The 27386-nt window shown below is 37.0% G+C and overlaps 1 protein-coding gene across 9 annotated transcripts; it reads right to left on the bottom strand.

Annotated features, from left to right (window-relative positions):
* Nucleotides 1-338: 338 nt before the first annotated feature.
* Nucleotides 339-27385, bottom strand: LOC129568809 (uncharacterized). Of its 9 annotated transcripts, none has more exons than XM_055447167.1 (9): nucleotides 27227-27385; nucleotides 25451-25689; nucleotides 23812-23873; nucleotides 4971-7666; nucleotides 4700-4900; nucleotides 4173-4600; nucleotides 3932-4089; nucleotides 2273-3846; nucleotides 339-2051 (listed from the first exon to the last, which is right to left on the bottom strand). In XM_055447167.1, exons 4-9 carry the CDS (start codon nucleotides 7546-7548, stop codon nucleotides 1105-1107), a joined length of 5886 nt encoding a protein of 1961 aa, XP_055303142.1. In that variant the 5' UTR covers nucleotides 7549-7666; nucleotides 23812-23873; nucleotides 25451-25689; nucleotides 27227-27385; the 3' UTR covers nucleotides 339-1104. The 9 variants fall into 9 exon arrangements, with proteins under 9 accessions (XP_055303142.1, XP_055303091.1, XP_055303124.1 ...); XM_055447116.1 differs by lacking the exon at nucleotides 27227-27385 and adding an exon at nucleotides 26000-26568; XM_055447149.1 differs by lacking the exon at nucleotides 27227-27385 and adding an exon at nucleotides 26086-26441.
* Between the last annotated feature and the right edge of the window lies 1 nt (nucleotide 27386).

The raw sequence follows: 27386 nt of genomic DNA, 5'->3' as shown, positions 1-27386 counted from the left end.
ATAATCTTTTGAATGCTTTTGTCAATAGAGCGTTTTTTGTTGTTGGCTAAACTCCAATGAGAACTGTATCATTTCGTTCAAAGTTCTGCTAAATTTGGATGCCTTAAATTGGTCAATTTCAATTCAATTTCATTCTCATGTAAATGATCATAAGTCTCACAAATATTTCAGTGTTCAGGCATGAAAGGCACTCGCTTACGTCGCTTAATCTATGAACATTTATGAAAGAGTTGCAAGAAGGAATAGCGACAAAACAAGTGAAGAGAATTCATGAATGAAATGAAAAATGCATAATTAAAGATGAATATGTTGCGAACGGTAAAATGATTGGGGTGATATTTGTTTTTGCATGGATTCTTTTTATTCTTTGAGATGAATATTGAGCTGGGGAAGAGTCGAATGTATGGAATACTAAAGCTACTCCTAGAAAACTAAAATAGTTTGCTTCACTAGCAAATCCAATGATAACAATTTCTGGGATGGGGTGTAGATTCGCTTATAAAATAGGTTGAGTTTTTCTGAAACAAATATTCGATCTGTTTTGTTGCTCGTTTTGCAATTTCAATGATCTTCAGTTTGACGTTGTTGTTGTTATTTTTGTATTGATATTTACGATAAATATTTCTGTTTTGAATGAACGTATGTGTTTTATGTGAAAATATATTTAATTTTTTGTTTTTTTCATCAAAGTGTAACATTTCTAGTTTCGCGTGCATAAAGAAGCACAGTTCACTGCTTCCAATGTAGAAAAAAGGAATTTGTTCTATGCCTAATAGTCAAGTTTTGCTTAAGTTTACGTGTAAAATCTTAAGGCTAGTGCCAATAATATATACAAAAATAAATGTTCCGATAAATTCACTTGTTTCTTTGTTTCATCTGTTTTGTCTCAGTTAGAAGTGTTCTTTGAAAAAAGAATGTTGATTTTCAAGCTTTATTTTCGGCTATATTTCTTTCATGTTGAATGCTTTAGCTTTGGAGACACAATCACAATTGTAGATGATTATGATTTCGGTACACATTTTAGGCACTAAATTCCAATTGTATACGTTATAGAGTTGTGGAAATGAAAATCGAGACGCTCTGCATATATTATAATTATTGTGTTCACTCGTCGCCTCCCCTATACTTCTGCTGTGGTATAACTGTTAGCGATTTTGGGATTTTCGATAGGATCGATGATGCCGAATTGTCAATCGGAGTGATGCTGTTACTTTTGTTAAGTTGTTCAGCCCATTGCATTAGCATTGTGCTTGGTGTTGTTGTCACCTGGTTTGTGGTGCGGAATAGAGCTTCTAGTGACGAAACATTCGATTGACTCGTCAAATTGCCTAGATTTCCGGATGTAACGTTGGTGATGGTAATTGGTGGCGTTTGATTCGGGATGATTGATGAAATTTGAATTGGCGGTGGCGTTGACGCTTGTGTCAAGCCAAGTATGGCCGATATCGATGGAGTTGATGTAATCGAAACAATTCCCGATTGGGATAATGCATTTGTTAGCGGTGTTGGTAGCTTCGGCAGTGAGTTTTGTGCCATAACAGTCGCTGTCACATTTGTATTTGATGGAACTAAATGCTGCGCTGCAACTACAGACTTTGGTTGACTCGATGGAACGACACTTGACTTCAGCAGCGACGATTTATTTTTGATCGGTAAACGAAATCGGAGCAGAGAGTCAGTTGATTTGGAACTCTCACTGGACTTGCTACCTAACGGAATCAATGAGTTTTGTTCGAGAATTTTGTTTGGTACATGAACTTTGCTGGCCGATTGACCATTGCTAGAATGATTCTGTGGTCTTATCAATTTATCCACATCGATCACCGTCTTTTGATTTACGATACTCGCACTCGAACTTGCAGCATTGGCAGATGATGTTGTTGTGGTAGTGGTGGTTGTTCGTTGAGATGCAGGTGAAACAGTCTGAGATGTGGTGCCACTTGATGGGCTCTTATTTTTCAATATTTCCGATTGCTGCTCTTTGAGTAGCTTCTCACGATGAAAAATGCACAATCGATTGTAGTCATGAATGGAAATCATATAGGGTTTACCTGAGGGGAGAATAAGAAAGAAGAAATGAAATTAATAGCAATATAACGAACTGATAGTGGGCAATTAATGGAAACTAGTAACAAATGATAAATGGAAAAGTAGGCATATTTTAAGACTAAAGGTAAAGCAATGACCACATAGATTCAAACATTGCTTGATCAAACTTAAATTTGAGATTGGCGATAGAAAATGAAAAAAAAAAATAGGACATAGGGTTTACCTTTCGATAAAACTTGCACCAAATGAGGCAATTTGCGTCCGTCCACCGTTTGATAAAGTTGTCCATCGGTGCTATTCCGATTCTCCGATGTGATTGCAATCAATGTTGGACGCCAGTTTTTGCTCTCGCGTCGTTCTGCATCGGTCAATGTATCCGGCAAACGAATCACATTTCCCTTGCACATCGATGTACTATTCTGATTCGGTGATTTATTTGTGTTTATGCTGTTCGTCGTGGCTGTGGTGGTGGTGGTGTTGGTCGTGGTGGATGTTTGTTTTTTCGGCGAACTAACTTGATTTGAAACATTCGAAACCATTGGTTGCGGAACCATGTTTTGAAGCAACTGCTTAGTTTGCTGTGAGAGTAACAATGAGTTTTGATGTTGTTGCTGAATTTGCTGTTGCAGCGTTAGCTGCATTTGAAGTTGATACGATGGAGGAACAGAGTTGGCTCCATGTTTGTCGTTCGGCGGTGTTGTGATGCAAATCAATTCCGGCGGCAGTCCTGGATTCTTGTTCTTTGGTGTGCTTGTATTACTGCCGCTATTTGATGAACTGTTTACTTTTGGAGAATCCGTTTTTTCACCATTTATCGGCTCAGTAGTTACTGTGTAGCTTCGCATTTTCGGTAATTGTGCCACATTCGATTTGAGCAAGCTATTCGATGCACTGTCACTTGTGTTCGGTTTTGGATTGGCGGTTATGCTCAGAGCGGGTGGCGGTTTTGGTGGAGCACTCACTTTGGAAATAGTAACCGCTTTATTGGCTGTCGTAACGGATTTTGCATTCACCAAATCGGCCGCGATTGTCTGCGTCGTTGTATTTTGTGGCAGAATCTGTGTAATACTGACCGCACGTGCTGGGATGTTGTCGAATGCTTGCAGACGATGTTGTACCGATTCAGCATAGGTGATTGCGTTGTGGTTGGCATTTGGTGTCAGCAAAAGATCACCACTTCGGAAATACTTCTCCAACAAAAGCAAGTGGCGCAAAAAGCTCGACTGATTTCCGTATGGTTTTTCGAGCTCTTCCCACAATTTTTTGGTCGGTTCATCGTACTGAACAGTCGATGTGACCTTTGTCCATCCGTCCGGTGTTCGCCAGCTATTTGCAAACGGTAAGTTTACGTGCAGTCCCAATTCCTCTTCGCCTGGGAATAGCTCGCGCATCGATATGTTTGGGTTTGTTCGCAAATTGGATATGTCTTCGCTGCTTGAACGCAGTTGATGTTGGCGTAAATCATCCTGCACCTTCTGATGTTGCAATATTTCCTGTTGTTTCAATTTCATTTGTTCGTGCTGTACGCGTTTCTCCACACGCTGCTGCTCTTCTAATAGCTGCTGCTGTGTAAGTTGTTTATTCTTTTGGCGAGTTCGTGTCGAGGTATTGTTCATTGAATCTTGATTTGCATCCATCGATATATCGTTCGACCGTGAAGATTTCGATGAACCACAATCCGAATGCTCATTTAACGATCTACGATTACGTTTTGAACGTTTTGATGCCGGTTCGTGGTTTGCACTGTCTTCCGAATCCTCTTCAACCAAGTCCACCTTTCCATGATGCTCCAAAAGCCTAAATGCGTAAATGAACATTTTGTTAGTCTTCGTTTGCTACCATTGAATAAATTTTTTTTATCGAATAAAATTGAAATGTGTACCGTTTGCGGTAATCCCGAACAAATTCAGCCTTCTTTGCGTCCTGCGGTCGCATCAGTACATTCACAAATAATCGGCACATTTTGCATGCAACGAACGTTGTCCGAATAGGTAGTTGAATTCCTTCGTTGGCAACGAGTGTTTCGACTTTGTTTGCATCCTAAATCACAGAGAAAAAGATACGACAATCAAATAAAAAGCAAATTCTTTAATTTGCATGTTAAAATACTGCATGTTATTTACCTGTGGAACGAAGTAGCAGTGGTTTCGCGTGAGACGGCGATTGCACAGCAAGCAAATCATCAAATGATTGATATCCTCGTAGTGTTTATCACAAATTGGCAAAAATGCCATTGAAGTCGTGTTGTCGCAGTTAAGTTGGATGTATTTGTTCAGAGTCTTACGCATCTTGAGCGCCCATTTACGGCACACCGATTGCGATGCCTGTTCCTTACAGTCATGAACCTGGCAGAAGATAACCTCTCTACAGCTTTGGAATAAGAGCGCCTCTGCATCTTTGTCTTCTGAATCGTCGCCGCCGGTTGCATTCGATTCATTTGTTTTAGGCGGTTTGGAGAGTCGTTTCTTGTATGAGGGGCAATTGGCGCGACGATCCACATGCCGGAAACAAGCATCACACAAACAACTGTCAACCGTCAACTTTTCCTCGTCTGAGAAAATGGACGTGAATGGAATATGTGTTAGTTCAATTTCAAATTTGAGCCAATTTTGGCACTGTAAAAAATTTAGCATAATTTTTCATAACCTACATTCCAAAATTTTCTTTTGACGTTCGGCCGATTTGATCTGAGCAATGTGACAAGGTGTGTCAAATAATCCAAATTTACCACCACAGTAGAAGCATTGATCTTCGCAGATTTTCTCTGGGTGATACCGGAATGATGAGGCCTTCTCAGGGATGACCAATAGTTTCTCGTGTTCTTTGGCGGCTGCTTCGTCAGCTTCGTGATCTGCAAAAAAGAAGGAAACATTTTCTTCAAGAGAAAGTTCGGCGAGAATTAATTTGCAAAAAACACTTACCAATGCCATCGATGTCTTGTTGTTGAATGGTGTAATACGTGTCCTCTTCAGAGTTGGCTGTCGAATGTGTGTCACTTTTGTCGGAACCATTTTTGGCTCTTCCCTTATGCAAAGTCATTTTCAGCGATTGATTACCCTTCTTCTTATCATTAGTACCGCGATGCAATTTGATGACTGTCTTCAATGTTCCAGTGTATTCGGAATTTTTCTTCCCTTTGCTGGCCTTTATCTTTTCGCGTTGCTTTTGCTTTTCGATTGTGGCTTCTTCAGCTGCTTGATGGGTTAATAGGCCGAGCGTTTTTAAATGTGATTCCTTTTGAATTCGTTCTTCGGGAGATTCGTCATCAAGACTACTTGATCGACTATCTTTGCTGCTGCAGTTACTCCGAACTGCAGCTGGTTTAATCAAATTGGCTTTGATCGTATCACTATCCGAAGTCGCTTTGGTCTCGATGCTATTCGATCGAACGGGTTCATCAAGTTTCACCTTTTTTTCGTCTTTAGCCACTTTCGTGGAATCATCAACCGGCTGTGTGTCTTTTTTATCTGCACTCTTCGGCTCATTATTGCTTTTCGCCTCATGCTCAACACATTCAATACTATCACTTCGTTCCTTTTCCTTTAGCTTCTGACTCTCAAGAACTTTTTCCAATTTCTCCGGATTTACACGCATTCCATTCGATATTTTGTACAGGACGACTTCGCCAACGTCTTCATCAACATTTTTGACCACTTCTTTCTTTTCTTTAGTCGACGTCAGTTCGATTTCACCATTCAAAACTAGCAAATTTTCGTTGAGAATGGTTGCGCTATCTCGCCGAACGGTTTCGATCGGTTTAACAAAAGATTCCACACTATCTTTTGCATCATTCGCAACATCACATTTAGCACCATCGGCATTTTCATCAACCTCTATACTTTCGGTTGACGTATCGACCTCAACCACCTCATTTGATTCACTTGGCTCCGCAACAGTTTCCTTCGGCTCTTCGGGTTTTACACAGTTTTCTTCTGGACTCTTTTCACTAATTTTCTCATTCATATCACCGTTTTCTTTGTTTCCCGCTTTGATTTTCTCCTGGATTTGAACAATTTCACCCAATTTCGGATCTTTCTCAATGCCCAAATTGTTTTCAAGGAAATCGGCTCGGCCGTAAAATTGCGTTACGCTAATTTCCGAAACACCCTCGCTGACTAGAACGGGACTGAGCGATTTGGCTTTGTCATCGGTCGCATTTTCTTTGTCCGCTTGTTCAATTTCAGGCGATAGCTTTTCGTCGGAATTTGTGGCCGCTGTGACTGCTGTGTCAATGTGTAGCGGAGTTTCGGTCACAGATTCGGCTGATTCTTTTTTGATCTCCTTCGCAGGAGCTGTTTCCTCTTCATCTTCGTCCTGATTTTCACTAGCTGCCTTACTTGGCGTTTCGCTGCGTGAACGAGTATTCATTACTCTGGGCAGAGTCAATGGTCTTTTTCGTCGTGCGAAACGTGACGATCGTTTACTATCATTCAATTGATCACCCTCCGTTTTGACCACTTGTGAATTATCACTATCACCACCAACGACTTCATTTTCCGGTGCTTTATTCTCTTGGGCTTCATCTTTCTCCGCTATTTCTTCCTTAACAACCACTTTCCCTTCGCTTGTCTCGGACGATTGTGTCAATAAATCCTCCACTGACCCCTTTGTTTCGTGGAAACTTGATGCGTCTGTCATATCGGAACACTTGGAAACTGAATCGGATCGACGCCGTGACATTTTTATCAACTCCGAATCAGACGCACTGTCGCTCTTTTCAATTTTAGCGCCTTTTGTCGTCTGTTTCTCGATCAACTGTTTAATGGGTTTGTTGACCGCAACGGCAGTTCTTTCCGGTTTCTTGAGCAGCGCTCGGCCCAACGGTGTCTTTCTCAGCTTCTTGAGATTTTTGATACGACTAGACATTTTGCGAGTTGGTTTCTCAATTTTACCAGTGCTATTCCGTCGTTTGTTCAAGTTATTTGGGTTTGATTCGGATTTGCTGTCGGTCAGCAATTCGAATGCACTTCGGCGTGAGCGTTTGTTTTTTGTCGGTGATGTTTTACCATCATCGGGTGTATTTGGACTAACCGAGTCGTTGCTTGGCGCCGGTTTTTCCGTGCTGATTTCCTCTTTAGCAGCCGCTATGCGTCGCTTCCGTGTCGATGCAGCCGGCGGCGACGTTTCTTTCTCTTTGTCATTCTGCTCTGAGGATTCTTTTGTTTCAACTTTTTCATTAGCGGCATTCGATGTGATCGCTGTTGTTGTTGTTGCTGTTGCTGTTGCTGTTGCTGTTGCTGTTGCTGTTGCCGTTACTGTTGCAGATGCCGTTGCCGTACTGACCTCTTCATCATTGTTTGTTTCTTTCACAGCCTCTTCTTCGTCAATTTTTTCGGTTTTGATCTGTATCGACGTGTCTTCGGTTTTACCCTGTTGCAATTGCTTGTTGCGTATGCTGCGCGTATTGCGTGTGGCTGGTGTTGTTGGGGTTGTTGGCACACTTTCTGTTCCAGATGGTGTTGGAGACTCGGTGTTTTGGCGACTTTTACGAGTTGCCATTGCGTTTGTCTGATTACTTTGTTTTGATCCTATGATGAAGCCTTGTTTACGACTTCTTCCGAATCGTCACCAAATGCAAACAGTATTTTTCGTCCACGTCGCATTCGAAATCGAATATCTGCAAAAACCAAATTAGACAAAATATTCAATTAACATGGTGCGAATGAAAGAGGAAATCGTAATATATATTAACTTGTTTATGATATAAATGGGAACATTTGTATTTCTTCATACAGAGTCTGTCGAATGAACAATGAAGCTGAATGTATTTGGTCCATGTCGGTCGGTGGTTGTCAAAGAAGTGATGTTTTTATTCAGAGAAGAAGAAAAAAGGGGAAAGTGAAAGAGTCGCAAATATTGAAAACGCATACGCACACAGAAACAAACCGAAATTTAAGCAAAACATTTCAATATGAAAACAAAAAAAAAGAACAACAACAATAACACCGAATCAAACGATGGCTTTGATTTCAAGCGACAAAGCGTCACAACAACCAAAATATTATTCCAATTTCGTTACCAAACCGATGCGAAGCAATGTGACGATGGAATGTATATATTTCAAGCGATAGCGATACCACGCATTTGTACATATTTGAGATCAACAAGTTGAGAGACGATGAGACGTTGAATATGATTTGGGGTTTGTTTACAATTCTGTCAATTTGTATGAAGTATTTGTGTGAAGTATTGCTGAAAATGCTATTTTTTCCCTTGAAATCAGACTGTTCAAACAGGTAAATTATAAATGCAAAGTCTTCGGTATGTGTATGTAAAATCTCTTCGAAAGCGTTGCTTGGTAAATAAACACAAGTGTAGAAAACCTTATACACATCACAAGCGACACAGATCCAGCAATGTGAGCGTTCAAGATTGAGTGAGCGAGCGACTGAGTGAGAGAGCACAGAAAGAAATACAGTAAAAGTGGAACGCGGTAGAAACGAGAGAAATAACAATAACTGAGATAAAGGAATAAAATTTCCTTCGTTATTTTTATGTAAACGAAATAGATAAGCCTCACAATTATGCTCGATACCACACATTCAATCTGTGCATGTATATTTGTCGAAAAACATCTGTGTGCATAGGAAATACTCATTTTGATGATTTTTTTTAGAAAATCCACCATAATTTTACCATACAGTAAGCCGTTAATGTTGAATTTTTCTGCTTAACTGTTGATGACTGATCAACTCAGACGGTGCCTGGATTTGAAGTTAGCTGAATTATTTACAAGACATAGAAAATGAGATTAAAAAAAAAGATAAATCACAAGGCTTGGCCGAACAAATAGATAAAATACGGCTAAATAAATAGAAATTTGCAAATTTGATGGAAAACGAAGCACGGCGGCGCTGCTGGAATGTGTGTGTGTATGTGTGTGTAGAATGCAAAACACGTAGCTGAAGTAGCAATTTGCTGAAGCTACTTTTATTGTCTTAATCGACCACGAGCATCAAGATTTTCGCTTTCCATATTCTACGCGTAACGCTCATAAACACCACAAATAACTAGTAGCTAAATGAATTTAATGAAATAGTTTGAAATGCGTGCTGCATTCGATGGATTGCAAGAAAAAGAGATCACAAAGCACACCAAATGCCAATCGAAATGTGTGTAGCGAAGAAGAAAAAAAATGAGAGAAGAACTGAAAGAAAACCGAACTTAATGAAATTGATTGCACTGAATAATTAAAGTGCGCCGATATGCAAATCGAATTGAGTTTGGATGGCGTAAAAGTGGGTGGCAAACATGCACTACTGCGCGAAAATGCAACATTCCATGCGACGTCAACGTATCCATTGAAAATGGCATGCTGTAGAATAAGCGTACGATTGGGTCAGCTGTCCGTTAGCGTACAAATCACGTAAAACACTGTCACTTTTAATAGAAATTTCACTTGACAATTTTTTGTCAATGAGGAAGCTTCCCCTTTTCGGTGATTGTGGCGCTCTCATCAAATTGTACGCTTCTCCACCGCTGCTGCGTACGATTCACAAAACATATTGCGAGCACACCAATACGCATCAATGCTTTTTATATTTTCCAACGTCAACGATTCGCCAGCAACGACGCGATTTACCGAATACGATACACACAATGCATCCGTCCATTGAACGAGAACATTTATCCATGTTATGCTTAATGTGCACTGTATGCATATGCACAGTCGGTCGCTGTGTGGCAAAGCGTACCACATACACGCACACACGACAAAACAGTTTAGAATAGGTCCTGCGAGCAAGAGAAAAGCGAACCGATAAAGTCACAACCAAACATTACACATTATCCCATTCCATCCATTAATTACGGAGCACGGCAACATGCCAGTCGAACACACCATCACACACGTAACAAATATAGATGAGACACTGAAAATCTTGTTACCAATTAAATCTAACCGTTGCATTTGAACCACTCTGCCGAAATTCCCCCATAAAAAACACCACAAAAATATCGAAGAAAAAAAATGCTAAAAAGAAAATCGAATGAAAAAAAACAACCCAAACAATTGCTGAAGAGATGAGAAGCAACGAAAAAAAAACTATCATAAAATTGAACATTTGGAATAAAAAGCAACTGAAGAACCAAACCGAAACAACAACGCGAAAGCAACAACAACGAAAACAACGAAAGAAGAAATGTGAAAAAGTCAGGAAAGATACGTACAAATGTATAATAGCGTACTTCAGAAGAGAGTGAGAATATGAATACACGAACCTGAAACGAGCGAACTGAATGGCGAAGCAGCACACAGAAATTTTAATTTGAAAGAAGAAAAAAAATTGTGTCGTGAGATGTGTATACCTTTTCGCTTCGGATACCGTAATCGTACTGACTGTGCTGCATTCATCATCTATATCCGTTGACGAACACATAAACCGAAGCGAACACACACATTGACACACGCATGCATGAGCGTCGTCGAGCCGAACAACAGCGAACGCACCCATACGCATGCAATACCTTATGTACTTTAGCCCATGTTTGCCGTTCAGCACAAGAGAGATCCGAAAACCAAAGAAAAAAAAAACACACAAATGCAATATTCTTTGTATGCGCGATGGTTATACACTTACATGTGTGTCGTTCGTATCAATGTGAGTGTTAAAGAGCGCTGCCAACCGACCGAACGACCAACAATTAAACGAAAATATGTATGTAATGAGAAAAATAGCGAAAACAAGGAAAACACCACAAACTATGGACGATTTGGAATGACTAGTCGAACAGAGACAACAATGAACGCGACCGGTGGTAGTCACTGGTAGTGCGATAGCCGCATAAAAAGCACTACCAATTCGGTAGTTAATTTTTGGTAGATAGACACAAACACATCAAACGGCACGTAAGCTACATTCAATGTATTTATGCAATGAGAGCGCTACATCAAGAAAAAGAATGCGTTGCCGATGGCTTCGATGGAGTTTGCTTTTGTTCTATATTTTACTGTTTTTGTAATAAATGTTGATGATCCATACGCTAATGTTCGATTGATGATCGTTTAATCGCATATTTATGCAAACAATGTCCTGCATCATACATCAATGCCTTGAAATCATAGAATTTATGATCGTTTTATGCGATTGTAATTATGCGATTATGATTTTGTGTATTGTAAAAGGCATTACATTTCATTATCGCTTTGATTAAGAAAAATAGAGAAAAAAAATTTGAAACCTTTCTTTGGAAATTTTCCGATTTTCATTTAAAAAATTATAATTTTGAAAAAAAAAAAAATATTTTTTTTTGTCATTTTGTTATTATGAAATGAGCTTAAGGATGCAAAGATATTAAAAATAAACTATGTATCGCACGTACATTGCATAAAAATGTTGCCGATTTCCGCATTTGTTCGTTAAATGACGTCGTACAGAATCTATTTACGTATTTAGATCCACTGAAACGACCGACAGTAAGACAAGCAATACAAAGGCGAATCGAATCAAAATGTCGGACGGAACCAGTCTACGTCGTTTTTATGTAGTGCACCACAATCACTGACTTATAATTTCAGTGTATAAGCAAAGATGGAAGCCAAAGCACATCCGATTGTCGTAATTAAATGAACGCATACAGTCGAACAACGACCAACAAAGTCGCAGACACATTAACATGCGCATATCTACCCACTGTGGTACGTACATAAGCACACAAACCATCAAGCAACAAATGAAAAAAAAAATGCCGAGATGATGATTAAACAAATACCAATGAACACGACGCTCACACAGTCACCATAAGTGCCATATTTCCATGAATCAGACGCGACCATCTAAAGTAGTAGAGGTAGATGTACATGTGTGTTGGTGAGTGAGTGTGGAAGAGCTCTGTGAATCGAAAAATCGACGTCTACTACCATCGCCATTCAATGTATGCGTTGCGAATTTTTCAACACAAACAAATGCCATTCAATTATAGTTTGAAGCAAATGAAAAAGTTTTTTTTTACGTTCATTGCAAAATTTGAGAAAATGGGAAAAAGCAATGATCTTCAACAATGGTCACCGAATTGTTGGATTGCCTTTGTTGCATTTCATTCGTTCCTTTATCTTTGCATCTCATTCTCAGCGGCCGAGTGTGACCGTGTCAATGCGATCCTTTTTGACTATGCCAAACAAGAATTTATGGCTTATTCATTTGACGTCATTTGCAATGGGTGTAAAACTTACGCTTCGCAAGAACACTGTGAATAGAAATCGGATTGCGTGTGCAATCTGCGCTTAATATATGTTCACTTGAAAAACTTGAACAAGCCAAGCCGTAAGTTTCACATAAACGACGCAACTGAATCTATTACATGTTGGGCCATTGTGCATATCAAATGGAATTTTATTCCAAAGCTTTAAATGCGCAGCGCGATCGTATTGCGCGTTTGGTATTTTTTTTCACATTGTTGCTTTCTATCGGCAGCGTTATTGTTGTTGTTGCTATTTCTGCTGCTGCTGTTGCTGCTGCTGTTGCCGCCGTTGCTGTTGACTTCCATCGAATCGGCTTGATTCGTCACTTGTCGTTGAACACAAATGGTTCGTTTGGTATTCGGTGTTGTCTGTTGGATTTCTCATTCATGTGCATGTGTGCGTTGGTCGGTCGCGATTTATATTTTCGTGTGTTTTTTCTCGCTTCGTGCCATCCGCCTGTGTAGTGTGTGACTTTTGTACATAGGTCTACATTGAAAGCGATCAAAATCTACAATTATGTACATAGGTTTTATGTGTTTTAGGCTAGCCCAAAGCCTTTCAATCAAACACATTTATATTTATATTTTCTCAAGCAGCTCCATTGAAAGTTCGATAAAGGAGGACAATTCGAGCGATCACATGCTTTTGACTTTAGATCTGTCTTGGTTTTCAATGAACGCTTTTCCATGTACAGAATGAAAATTAATTCTCAATGTGACCCGCATCGAATTTGCTGCGTTTCGTTGAATTTAATTAGTATGGACTTATTTCTCTATAAATGGGTTTGATCAAAAATCCTGAACTAATGTTTCATTTGGGATTTGAGAAAATATTTTCGAGTTTCAAAGAACTTTGAAAAACTAACATTTAAGAAATCATTTCAAACGAATTGGGCAATCGTTTCGGATAACTAAAATTGCTTAACTTAATATTGTAAGTTTGAAAACGATAAATTGTGTTATACACTTTTATCATAGCCAAAAAAAAAAAGTCAAATGCTTATAGCCGCAGGCTGAGATCATTCCAAACCAGCAATAATCTACATTAAAAAGTAACTAGAACTTGCAGTTGACTTCAAATTTATTTACAATCGCCATAAAATTTCCATACATGTATATATATATAGAAAAATAAATTCCCCAGAAACAAAAAACAAACGCATGCTACATAAGCGAATGATGATAAAGGAAGACGATCGCCACGATAGCACGAAAGCAGTGTCTTTTGAATTCTTACCCAAAGGAAAAGAGAGCCCAGAATTGAAATTCATAGCCGAAACAAGATAAACACGTAATGGAAGTGTTGTTGATGTGTGTGCTTGGTAAACAGTGATTGTTATATACTTTCAATTACTGTGGTTAAAACGGTCGAGTACATTATATACCAACAATCGTAAAGCGATCGAGCAACCATTTCAAAGCATTTTTCATGCAATGATCAAACATATAAAATTCATTGAGTTTTTCATTCCATCAGCTCGAATGAAAATGCTTTTTATTCGGCATCGAGATTCTTCCTTTTATATAATATCATTCTAAATATGCTCTCAAAAGTTTCGTACAATTTGTAGACGTGGGCTGATTTGATGTGGTGATACCGACAAAACTAATGTTGAAACGAAAATTTTTTTAAGCGTTGATACATACGTATCTATTATGTATCAAATGGTGTCTACACATCAACCACAATGGAGAGTCAGCCAAAATGAATAGACAATACAGCATATCTTGGGTCTTGTGTGTGGCTGTAAATGTTGGTGTTTCCACACTGTTGTTCCGTTTCGTTCGAATTCGCTCCCTTTCTTTTTCGGTTAACACACGAAAAAAAAACTTTTCTTTTTGCCATTGCTTGTTTGCTTTGCATCGCAACCGTCGGCCCGAGTCTGTATGTGAATTACGCTTATGTATACATGCGTATACTATATCTCAATCGTGCTGTAACCGTTGATCGAGAAACATAGTTTTATAATGATGAAAGAAAACTGAACATCAAATCCAAAATGAAGAGAGTAAAGAAAAATACAATAAAAAAGATACCCGTTTGTAGCAGCGTTTGTGTGCTGTATTCCTGGCTGTTTTTATTCAACCAATACATTTGCATCATTTTTATGTACACACCACACACCCATTTATGTATGCGTCTATTGCTCGGGTACCGAGAGTCGCTCGGCCGTATGTTTGCACACGCACACATTAACACTCTGCAGTAGCAGCAACAGTCAAACCGTACGATGTGTATTATGTACAATTTCAATAACTGTTGCCGTTGTCACTGATGTTCTCTTTCTTTTCTTTATGTGGCGTACGCGGCTGTTGCACCGATATTTATATATAAGAGACACAAGAGTATATGATATTCTTTTTCATTTTTGTTTCATTATTATTAATTTTTTTTTTCAAACATTTTAAAACCTTTTTTGACGGACTTTATTGTGCATTTCTTTGATACCAGTACCAGTATCAATATTTTCTTGCATTTCTTGGGAATTCATTTTGAATTCGCTGCAGCCTGTTTTCATTGTAAGCGAAAATTCCAAGTGAAAAAAATCACTTGGAATCGAATATACGGGCGTAATTCGCCTTATATATCGTGTGTTTTTCATTTTACAACACATGAAATGCTTTTGAAATTATCTTCTTCTTTATTCGCTTTTTCGCACTTTTTCAATCATTCTCTCTTTCTCTCGTGTGTTTGTGTCTTTATTCGCTCATACTTTTGCTGCTCGGTCCAAAATATTTTCGAATACACATTTTAGAGTAAATAAATGATATGCACATTTGAGTAAATGGCAGCGTTGACAAAACCCCGACATTTAATATTGTAGATCATGCAATGGAATGATGATATTGAATTTTTAATTTAAAAAAACGTCCGCTTGGTTCGGATGGCGTATGAAAATGTTGCGCTCATATTCCCGAGCCCATTAATAAAATATTTTTATCGTTCGTATGCATTTTCAATTTCAATTCAATTAGTATATATCGGAAGTGTTTATGTAAACTTTTTACGGCCACATAAATGGACTCGATGACATCGGTTGACCGAGGTGAAGTTTTTGACTGCAAATTCACCCAAAAGTGCAGACTGTGACGAAGAGAAACGACGACGGCGCTTACATCGCAGACAACGATTCACTTGAATCTCATTTTATTCAGGAGATTTTACACAATAAGTGTCGTGTCGCCTTCGATTCAAAAAGGGGGTTCGAGTAGAAAAAGCATAAGTTCCCCCTATGCATTCCACCGACCATATGCAGTGTCTATTAGAGCTATCAAATGTACATAGCGTTTGATAAATGTTGCGTAATTTTTGGCAACCAGAAGTATATACAATATACATAGATACGGGGTGCTTGTGTTTTCGATTTGTTGTCATGTACTCTGAGCACAGCATACGGCTATAAAATTGGGGCCAAATACATAAACTTGTACGACAGCATTTTCGATATTCGATTGCATTGTTACTTGAATGGTATAAAAGCAACGGCAGCAACAGCCATACCAACAATACAAAGAATGGCGCAACAAAATGAAAATAAATGGGAGAATGCTAAAATGATTAGGGTTGCTGGCTGCACGTTTGATGTATTCATGCACATTATTTGGTCCGTGCAATCACATATAAGAGCACACTATATTTAGGGATTTCATGCCTCTATTGCGAATGTGACGAGTTCGAGTGTCGCACCGAACTTTCTCTCTCTGCTTTTATCCCCGTGCGTTGTGCACCGTGCACGAAGCACACACACACACACACACATTTGGATGGATTTCGTTTGATTTATCGCCATTCGTGTCTCCGATTCGATGTATAATTATGATTTCATTGCTGTTCATATTCCAGCTTTAGATAAGGGAAGACGTGCGCGGGAAGAAATCATCGTGTCTTTGGATGAAATAGATTGTTGCACCCTTTGTTTAAAAATGAAATTGAATCATAGCATAAGTGAAAATATTCTTTCAGTTTCATTGTTATGTAATGTTTGTTATAAATTTAGGCGATTTAGCTGCTTTTCGAAGGTTCGCAAAACCTATTATAAAGAGCTTCGGATGATATTTCATTCATTTTTCTTCTTCATTTCCAGCCATGGTAATACAAACTTACATATAGAATGAATATTGTGATTCATTTCATATATTTGAGTACCGAAATATCCAATTTGATTTGACAACTTCCAGATGTAACGTGAATCACGAAAATGACGTTTAATCCAAATCATGTTTGTAAGCAAGTGACCATTGGCGAATTATATATATCATAAGAAGAAATGTTGTGCCTAAATTGAGAGATAAATTCAGTGAAAAGACCAAACTATTCAATATTGTCCCAAATGCACTACGATTGTAGTCAATTTTTGAATGTTATGTATGATTTTTTATTGAAAATCCATCAACAATTGTTTGAATTGTCTGTTGTTAATGAATAGGTCTTTAATGTTTTGATTAAGAATGAACTTTCAGGTATGGTTCCGAATATAATAACCAATATATTGGTTTCAACCCCATTTCCATCAATATTTACATTATATTTTTGATGGTATATAGCGTATACTTGGAAGACTGATTGAAGTTTTCAACGTTTCCCTTTTTTGAAAATGGAAAATCATCAGAAATCGAACCGTTACATTTGGTTCATGGTTTTTTCGATATATTTCACTTTCAAAATAAATGTTCAAAATATCAACATACATACAATTCACATTCGTATGTAAATTTCGTTTGAATTTAATCAACTTGAACCATTCCTCCCAAGTAGAATCATAAAATAATCATCAGAATACCCTGGCTCCTTTGAAAAATCCATTTTCAACACATTTGTGCATAATTATTCTTCCTTGCCACTTCGAATGGCATAAGGATACCACCAAAATAAGATAATAAATGGCGATGTTTCTGTCCATAAAAGCCTATAGCCATATTCTCTGTGTATTTGTATTTGTTTTGTGTGTGAGTCGAGTGCATTTGCAAAATGTACGACTCACACCATGTTGGAAGTATTATGTTTTTTCCCCTCGCATCCGTCGATGCGATTGAAAGCTATGTAAAATTTTGTCTGCGTCATAGGGTATGTTGTGAACATAGAACTAAGCATTGCTATGGCTTATAAATCCATTTAAATGTGGCGCAATTTTACTTCCTTTTCCACCAGAAAATAATGAAATGTCGCAGAAAATGAAACATTTTGTTTTTGTTCGTCGATGTCGCGAGAATATGTGGAAAGCGTTATGTGCTGCCAGTTTGCTTGCATTTCCATTAGAATCGAAAGAGCCGAAGATCTAATATTATTTTTCATGTTTGAGTTATGTAAAAGTCATTTGTTTGACTCAGTTACAAAATGAAAGTTTACTTCACATGAACTACACACAATAACTCAACAGTAAATATGTCTGAGCATGAAATTTCTTTCGTTATACTATGTATTCGGTGTTGGTAAGTAATGGTAGCTCTAATTCAGGTCTTCTATACTTGCTCACAAATGCTCGATACATTCACAGTGTTGCCGCTGTGTTTGTAAGTATGGTATTTTCGATGGTTTAGTGTAAATGACTTGAACTAAATGACAATAGTGAAGAAAACGGCACTCACTCCATCACATGGCTGGTGCCCAATTCTTTTCACATCATATATTTCCGCTGTGGAAATGTGGAACACACGACTGAATTTTTAATGAAAGCTTTCGACCGCACGGTCCTTAGTAATTTTCCACTAGACGAATAAGCATATGCATTCATATATTAATAGGTATAATCTATTTGAAATTGTAGACTATCGTTTTGAGTTATCAAATAAAGCGATCGCCGATAAACTTCAAAATCAAGAATAACCTCTTGAGAACTCGGGATCGGCAAAGCATTTTTTGACCATCCAACAATATGGGGATAAATATTCAAAACGCCTAATTAAATAAGTATATTTGTATATTGTTTTATTCGTTTTTGCTTGTTTGGACGCCTTGAGCTTTTCAAATGCACTTCAATCGACCTCTGATTAGCTAATGGACAGTGATAATAGGTGGACATGTGCTTTTTATCGATTCCAATGCGAAGCAGAACTTCATCTATATCGTTAGACTGAGGTTTCGCTTTTCCATGTTGTTATCGTTTACTGTCACTTAACGCCACACACTTCAACTGGGTCATAGATTTATTTCGATTCTTTCTGCTATATATTCGAACCAAATGAACTTTTATATACTTGTGGTGGCCAATTGGTTCTGGTTGTTGGCTTATGTTTATGTACGATAGTCAAAATTACTGATCGTAACGTAGAAGTGTTTTTGCTGTCCACTTTTATGTCTGAGAATACGAATATCAAGACGTTACTACTACAGCCAAAAAGTTTAGATTTTTCCCTGAACAATTTTTAGCTGGAAACATGTGTAAGTTATGAGCATTCTCAATTTTTTAATTTTCTAACGTTAATTGAAGCTTAACATTCTGTTTGTCTGCTCAAACCTAGAGAAGTATATAAAGGTTCTGAATATTTCAAATCTTTGTTTCAAAATGAAATGGCTTCAAAGTAAAAACAAATGGTAGCTTTGGTGAATCACACTTATCTTTCGTAGAAGCATATTTAAGCATAAAATCAATTTTTCGCTGATATGAATAGCCGGTATTCTATTTGTGGTATTCCATTTATTCTATTTACGGTAGTCGACTGAAATATCCATCTATATTTAATGTTCAAGTATTAGAGCATAGATACTATAACATTTAGCTCAATATTTGATAGATTTTGACTTCAAAGAAGTACATTACATTTGTGTGATATTCGGGCTGTTATGTTCACAAGATATTCCTATGCAAAATATCGACTATTGAACGAAAGAAGAATTGGATGAAATGGGTCATAAAAATTATAGTGTTAGGCTTAGAAGTCGGTTGAAAGGAATAGAAAACGAATCGATTCAAAGTCAAAATGAAATGTCCATCAAATCAAATCGAACCATCACACTATTATTTCATGTTCTATCTATTGAACCAACATTTTAAAATTTTGGAAACTTAAAACTTTGCATCAAACTTTAAATGAAATTAAAAGAAAATTTACTATCTTAAATGAAAAACCTCCAAATGAAAAATTTGGAAGACAGTAATTATATACCACAACTATCTAAAATTACTATATTTGTTATGTATAAAATTTGTCCTATTTTGAATGAAAAAGTCTCCAATCTAAGTAAATTCAAACGTAGACAAACTTTAGCTTCAGACTTAAAGCTGTTATGTATTATATTTTTCTTCATATTATGAACATGTTAATAAATAAACATGCATGTTTATAAAAAATGAATCGGTAATCTCATGTGCTTCTGCATTCTTATGACTGTCATTATGAGTGTAGCATTGTGAAACCTCCTCGTACCAGCTAATCAGTATGCGTCTTTGAATTGCAGTGCTTGTGAAAAAGCATAGTAATCACAATGAGTGTATGAAGAGGTTTTGTAGAACTAAAATTGATTCTAAATTGAAACATTGAAAAATATACGTACACCACAGGCCATAAGTTTGGATACCCCTATGAATGAATTTGGCCCAAAATTTTTAAATTTCAAACCGCTTGTCCAATTTCAACATGCTATACGTCGTTGGAAAGGTCTCGGAGAGTACGTATCATTTTTGGTATTAAACATCAAAATCGGCCAGCTTTTGGCCAAGATATGGCTGATTGAAGATTTCGGCCAAAAATTACAAACGGCCATATCTTGGCCAAACGCCGGCCGATTTTGATGTTTAATACCAAAAATCACATCTACTTTTCAAGACCTTTCCATTGGCGTATATAACTTTTTAATCCGATGGCCCGTTTAAGACTTCGATTTTGGCTCCCACAGCTGAAAGGCCAAAAGATGGCCATAGGCCGGCCAAAATATATCTTCCAAATCATCCATTCGGTCAGAATTTCGATATATTTTCATATCCAATACTAAATTTCAAGTGAAAATGTTCAAAAAACGTAGAAACAAACGTTTCAAAGGGGTATCCAAACTTATGGCCTGTGGTGTACGTTCACATAAAAAGATGTATTGAATTCTTGTGTATAGGATTTTTTTTTTTGGCAAAAGTAAGTTTGAAAAATATTCTTGATGACCTTGTTTTGATTTTTGAAGAGTTTTAGTTTTAAAACTCTTTGGATCATACAACATATTTATAGGGGTACCTCAAATTGAGCTTCTCAATATATCCATAGCGGCACTGCTATTTATCTGATTATTCCCAAACTGACAATCGCTTGCTTGGATTACAAGTAAAATTGAGAGTTATGTTTGCTTTTAACGTATGTTCGGTGTTTTTGACGGCTCTGTAAATTAACATTTTTAGAAAACACTGACAAAATAACGCGTTTTTAATCCCTAGTCAATACTGACTCGCACAAATACATCCTACCACAGAAAGTACAGCGTATTCATAACAAATCTACGAACCATCGCGAGTCAGTGCGAGTCAGTCGAATTTTTTTCAAAGAAATAGTGAATCGCAAACACATATGAAAGACTTGCACAGTTGCATACATTTTTTGTATTGACTCGTGAGATTCGCATGTCGCATAAGCCCCCCACCAATTCTATAACTTTGTTAAGGTATCATTTCGTTATCTCTTATCATTTTCGCGAAAAACACACAAAAAAACACATTTAAAATTCACATTCATATTACGCTTCTATGGAAGCGACGATTGATGTAACGTTTTTAAGAAACAAAGAACACCGAAAGTCGCTACTGAAGGAACTGAACTACGCATTTATATTGTAAGGGAGAATTCACTCATTTGCGTCCTTCTTTCAATTTGCGCTTAAGTTTAAACACTTCTGTATTACAATTTTTATTCACAAAACACTTGTGAACTTTAGAATACATAATTAGTCAAACACACTATCCTATAAATATGATAATTTCAAATTCAATGACATTGAATTATTTAATTACAACAAGTCGTTCTGATTGTGAATCGTTTCAGTTTTCTTGAGATGAAATTTTTAGTTGAAAGAAAAGAAGGGTTTGGATATATCCTATCAAATGAAAATGTGCTGAAATTACAAAATCTAAGCAATGGTCTAAAATAATAACCAAAGAAGGCATCTCATTACAATTAAATCTCTTCTGTCGACAGTTATAACATCAAATGTTGATATTTCGTTGCAGAGATCCACCGAAAATTGCAAAATCTGACAATAACAACAAAAGTATTGTCTCATCGAAAAAAAAAACTCAAAAATACATTCAAACATATAAACACGAGCAATATGCTGACGACAACAAGTGTGTTCCATTAATTGAGCACAACAATGGCGAATCAAAATGAAAACAATAATCGACACAAACAAATTATGTTGTACACAGAATTTGCTGTGGAGCAACAAGATTATGTGTAAACATTGGATGGTAAGCTATCAGCTTACTCATGAAAACGCCTTGAAGCAATGAACAAATCTTCCGCAGCTGTCGATTACGTTCACATGCAAACGATCACTTTTTGAGTTTTCATTCTATCCAACAGTTTTTTTTTTCTCTGAATTTATTGATCGAGCTACCTTTTTGCAAGAAAAAAATACAATTTGAATCGTATGCATAGATCTGAAAATGTATTAGGTGGAATAGCGTGCATGTAACTAATTCAGTCCGAATTACTTTGCAAGATTTTCACATGACCGCACCTTATGTTACTATATTTGTCAACTTTTTAGACAAATTCCTATGGACCTGCGTCTAAGATATGTGACAAGACAAATTTTCTTATTTTTCCCAAAAACCATTGCCATTTTCATGGTTGAAAAGAAAAGATTCAATTTTGAGAATTTCTCTTCTTGCCAGTTGGGAAGTTGACGATCGCGCGGTGTGTTGTCGTATTTGTTTGTTTGCGTGAGTGAGTTGTTTTTCAATCTTGTCGCTTTTGTTCGTGCATGTGTGCTGTGCAGAAAATGCGGGACCTATATATGTGTCTCACATTCGCTCTTGCCGATGTCAGAGCAAGAAAACGAAACAACAACATGAGCACCAACACGGTTGACGAATCAACATGGAACGGAAATAAAAAGTCGAGTAAAGATGAAATTCTTCTTCACTCTTTGCTTGCGTTTCGTTTTCGTCTCCGACGTTTTTTCTCTGCGCTGATATTTGTGCTGTCATCGTTGTTTATGATTTTTCGCCACAGATCACCATTGCCGCTACTGTCGCATTCACATTTCTACTCTTTGTTCAACTCAAACCTTATAATTGGCTTCGTATCGAGAATGCGTACGCTTCTGTGCGTGTTAGATCGCGAGTTTGTATTGGTTTGATAGACAAATTGCTCTTAAACTGAATTAATTTTTTCATGTTGTTCTTTGTTTGACACTTGTCACATCCATCAATTTGTCGATCATGACCATAAAACTAACCATAGCCCCAAAAGACAATTTGAAGATGTCATAAGAGATGTGAATGAAATATCAATGGCAAGTGCACCCTCTATAGAAAAAATGATTTTAAACCCAATTTCTTACCATCGCAATTAGAATCAGAACACAAAGACTACCCTGGAGGTGTAATATACTATTAAAGATATCAGAACGAATTGGAAACATTGTATGGAACATAAACAGAAATATTTTAACAGACAATTTGAGTAGCAACACTATAATCATCATATTTGATAGTTTTATTTCACGATAACATCAATTTGTTGAGAATATCCCTATTTTATGTGTTTTTGAATAAACTTGAAAGTATCCTGTAATGAGCTTACCTAGACTCACTTAAATTAGTTCAACTTAAATATAATTAAATTGAAGACTTCAATGAAAAAAATCAAGCTATAATTTGAAATAAAAAATAGCAAAAACCACAAGTGGTTATTAAATTATACAAATGGTATTCCTGACGAGATAGTGGATGTATTATCGTCTTTAAAATCGTAAACACGTTCATTATTGACTTGATTTCCAAAATGAAATGAAAATATAGGAGCTTTAAATTTCATATATTATCAACAAAAAAAAAAAATGTCATAGTTCATATGAAATCAAAAAGAAGAAAACGGAGAAGGAAGATTCAAATTTTTTTGTGAAAAGTGCAAATCTTTCAATAGCTCATTGTAGAAAAAGTGAGCACGTGGAATAGGCTTATGATACTTTGTTGAAAATCTTTATCAAAAATCAAGTGCGAGGTTTGAGCTCATATGAAAGAAATACAAATGAAATATTTTTTATCAATGGGTCGGAAGAAATAGTTAGATGAAATTATTATTGGAAAGATTTGCATGTGTTTCATGAAAGATTTAGTGGTGTGTGTCGTTTTCAAGCACAATTAACATTTCATGACAATTGCAATGGCAGAGAAAAACGTTGCACATGGATATTAGCTCGAACATTTGCGGTGCATATCAGAAGTATCTGAAATTGTCAGCAATTAAACTTTGCAGCTGTTGTTAAAGAAACGACACTTGAGTGACAGTCGTGCTGCTAAACGTGCCTCCGTTTCAAAGGATCTCATATGTTTTATGTTGCTGTTCCATCCATTATCAAAACAATAATTTGCTTATTACGAACACTCGGTGAACTTAAATTTTTGTGAAACTGAATGATAATTTAAATTCGGTACTTACTTTTGAAAATGTGGAATGGTCCCAGTGTCCAGTCAATGTGTAGGCAGAGCACCCAAATTACACTGTAGAAGATAAAATCCCAAATGGTATTCAATACAACGTGCATAAAATTGAACATATAATCAAAATGCAGAAAAGAAGTCCAAAGGATTCAACAATAACAAATCAGTTGAGCACAGCGAGGCTGCTATAGCAATTTTGCAAGGCAAATTCAATGAAAAAGTGGTTGCTACTTCAAGTGCATAACATTGATTGTCCTATTTCATACACAAAAAAGAAACATTGAAATCGATTTGGGTACGATTTGGGTAGAGTCGCAAATAGAATGCAAGAATTGGTAATAGCATCGATTTAATCCTGTGTGCGTTCATTCATTCATCGTTTGTGCAACAGCAAGGAGACAAGGGCTAAAGCCAAAAAAGACATCTGCAATGATGCGAGCACTGCGTTAGCAGTAGCATCGATTTGTATGGCGCAGTGTGTGTGTGTGTTAGTGAGCAGTGTTTAAAAGTATGTTTTCAATGGAGCAATCATCGATGCAGTTGCAATGCCAAGATTCAATTTCCAAAGCATGCAAAAGGAAAATTATCAACACTCCCAAATGCAATGTACAATGGCACAAACACATGGACAAAAGAGTACAGGATCATACGGGATCGTTCAAAGAATATAGATTTACGCGGCACCAATACATCGAACGCCCATTTTGTTATATATATATATATATATATATATATATTGTTTTGACATGCACACATGGAAATGCTAACGTACAGCAGAAAACGCATATCGGCGTACAGAAGAGCCTACCGAAGCAACAGTATCCGTATCACACATACGCATTCATTACCTAACGATATTTTCTGTTGTGTCAGTCTATCAACACCATCGCATTTTATACAGCATTATCCTCCATATTAATGCGTTCCTTGTTGAGCACGTTTGTTTTGTGAATGCATCAAGTCAATATCGCTCCGGAGCAATGGTGTTGCAATTGGTAGTAGGTACATTATGCAGACAACTGTGTGCCGAGAATTATTCTAAATTTTCGTTGCAATCATATGGATGATTGAATAATAAAAGGATAACGATACCATTAGCATTTACCAATAGAATTATCCTTCGTTTAATTGATTCCGTTTGAAAATTGGCATAAATTATCCTTGTTATAAAATCCATGCCATAATATTCATGGCGGAACGACAGCTTGATCTAAATTTAGCCATCGGAATTATGTCGAATCGAGAGTTGATCAAGTTGTTATTGATGATAAAAAACAACATTTTTAGCCTTTCACAAATTCCAATCACATGAGATAATTCGATTCCATACAAAAGAAACATCAACAATGAAATTTTATTGAAAAACGAAAGAAATTTAAGCCTTTTGTTCCGAACTTTCATCTAAACGTACCTATTATTTAAAAACGATTTTTGATTCAGATGAGTCGAGAATGTTCTCGCCCTTACGAAACAAATATTGATTTGCTCGAAAAAAGAAACAAAAAACACGGCAATTGAGTAGAAATGTTGCTTTTCTTGACCTCAAAAATGGAATAGCTCAAGAAATCCAATAGTTCACTAAGCCAAAGTGAAATGAAAGTTGCGAAGAAAAAAAAAATGTTAAAATAAAGTCTTACCGAGAGAGCTGGCACGTTCGACACGTCAAAAAGTGCTTGTACTATTTCAACATTCACCACAAAAAGCACATACACACTGTTTACACGTTAAACAGCAAGAAAAAATTTACTTGTTTTCTCAAGAGCTTGTTTCTCCAATTCGAATGAAGCAGATAAATGGTAAAATTAAGCCCAAGTCCTTATTGCTTACAAATCGCTTCAATATCCTTCTCTCAACACCAACTTGACCACTTGAAAACCTTTTCAAAGAAACAAACAAAAAAATGAGCAATTAACGTTAAGCACGAAGCACCGTATCAATTTAGAGCAAGAATTGTCGAAACATTGAAGCGAAACGTCAATCTAGTTCATATCTTCTTCATTTACACCCGAAACCAATCCAACGTCAACATAAATTGCGGTACGCTACATTCACATTGAAATCCCCATTTTGCTGGTCATCTTACGAAAGAGAAAAAAAGCCAACTTCAATCTTTCGCTAATTTTCGCTTAGTTTTACCACAAACCATGTAAAAATAGAAGAACAAAAAGAATACATGGAAAACTCACGGATTTGAACACACAAACTTGCAATTATGCAAACAAACGAGTTTTTACTGTTTTTCTTTTATCCCAATGTGTCTTTTCGCACGTACTTGCCCGTGTATATTTTGGTTGGTTTTTATTTTGGCGATCGAGTTGTTTGTCTCGCACACACAACAAATCAAACTCAGAACAAATGCTCTCTATTCCGAAATTCAATCGGAATATACGAAAGCAGAACGGAAAATGTCGCGAAAATTAAAAGGAAAACAAAAGAAAAATAATACACATGAACTAAAAAGAAAACTTTTTCGATCGCTGTGGTCGTTGTCATCAAGCAAGAAAAAAAAAAGTGTACACTTTTCTAAATAAAATATAAAATGGTTGATAATATGCGCTCGTAGTTGCTGTTATTATTGTACACAGTCACACAAGGCCGTATATGTGCGATGATGGTACCGGCGTGACTGTGTGAGTATGAACGGGAGAGATAGAAAGACGGAGAGAGAAAGAGAGAACAGACACAAAAGAGAAGAAGAAAAAAAAATCATCAGAAACAGAACGAAGTTTTGCGTTCCCTACGAAAGCATCACAAACAAACAAGCAAGATATTGCTCATTTTGCGTGCGTGTATCAGAAGTTCTCTCTGGACGATGAATTCGGGTGCTCTTTCTCTCTCTCTCTCTCTCTCTCTCTCTCTCTCTCTCTCTCAGTGAATTCACTTTGTGGTTCATTTTTCATAGCAGCACCACACAAATCGTAAATCGTAAATCGTCAACAGTCGACTCTCTCATTACGACGATGCTACGGTGGATGTGCTGCTCTATTCTGTTCGGTTCATTCCTTTTGGCACATTCTCTCTATTAGGCTCTCACACTCATACAATCACACTTCTGCACTTACACACGCTCACGCCTTGACAGCAATAAAAAAATCAGCGCGCTTTATTCTTCCATGCAGTTTACTCGAAATATTGTAGCGCCGCATTCAAAGAGACATTCGTGGGTAGCCTTTTCTTTTTGTTCTTGCATTTTTTATCCTTAGTTTTGCATAGCTACTGGAATTATTACTACGATTAGGACCATTCTTTCCAATTATTGAATAGACATTTTCTTCCCTTATTGTGTGGTCAAATATTTCATTAAGGTTACTACTACTGGGATATTAAAATCGAAATGCAAAAATGACAACATATTACAATTGAACAGGTCGTAATTGAATTAGATTTGTTTTTAAAATTTAAATCATCCGTACCGGCTACCATCAAATTAGATATGTGTAGTCCAGCACATATTAGTTTCATTCTCACTCACACACACACAAAACTCTAACGAACGCCATGAGAACTGTCAAATTGAATGGTAGCTTTATGTGCTGCTATGAAAATCTCACTCTTGCGCTCTCTGTACGTTTG

This window comes from Sitodiplosis mosellana, unplaced genomic scaffold (genome assembly GCF_009176505.1).
Source record: "Sitodiplosis mosellana isolate CC-2019 unplaced genomic scaffold, AAFC_SMos_1.0 Smas_scaffold_1, whole genome shotgun sequence".
Taxonomy (NCBI): Eukaryota; Metazoa; Arthropoda; class Insecta; order Diptera; family Cecidomyiidae; genus Sitodiplosis; species Sitodiplosis mosellana.
Note: the sequence above shows the minus strand (reverse complement) of the source record. Positions and strands in the feature narration are given on the sequence as shown.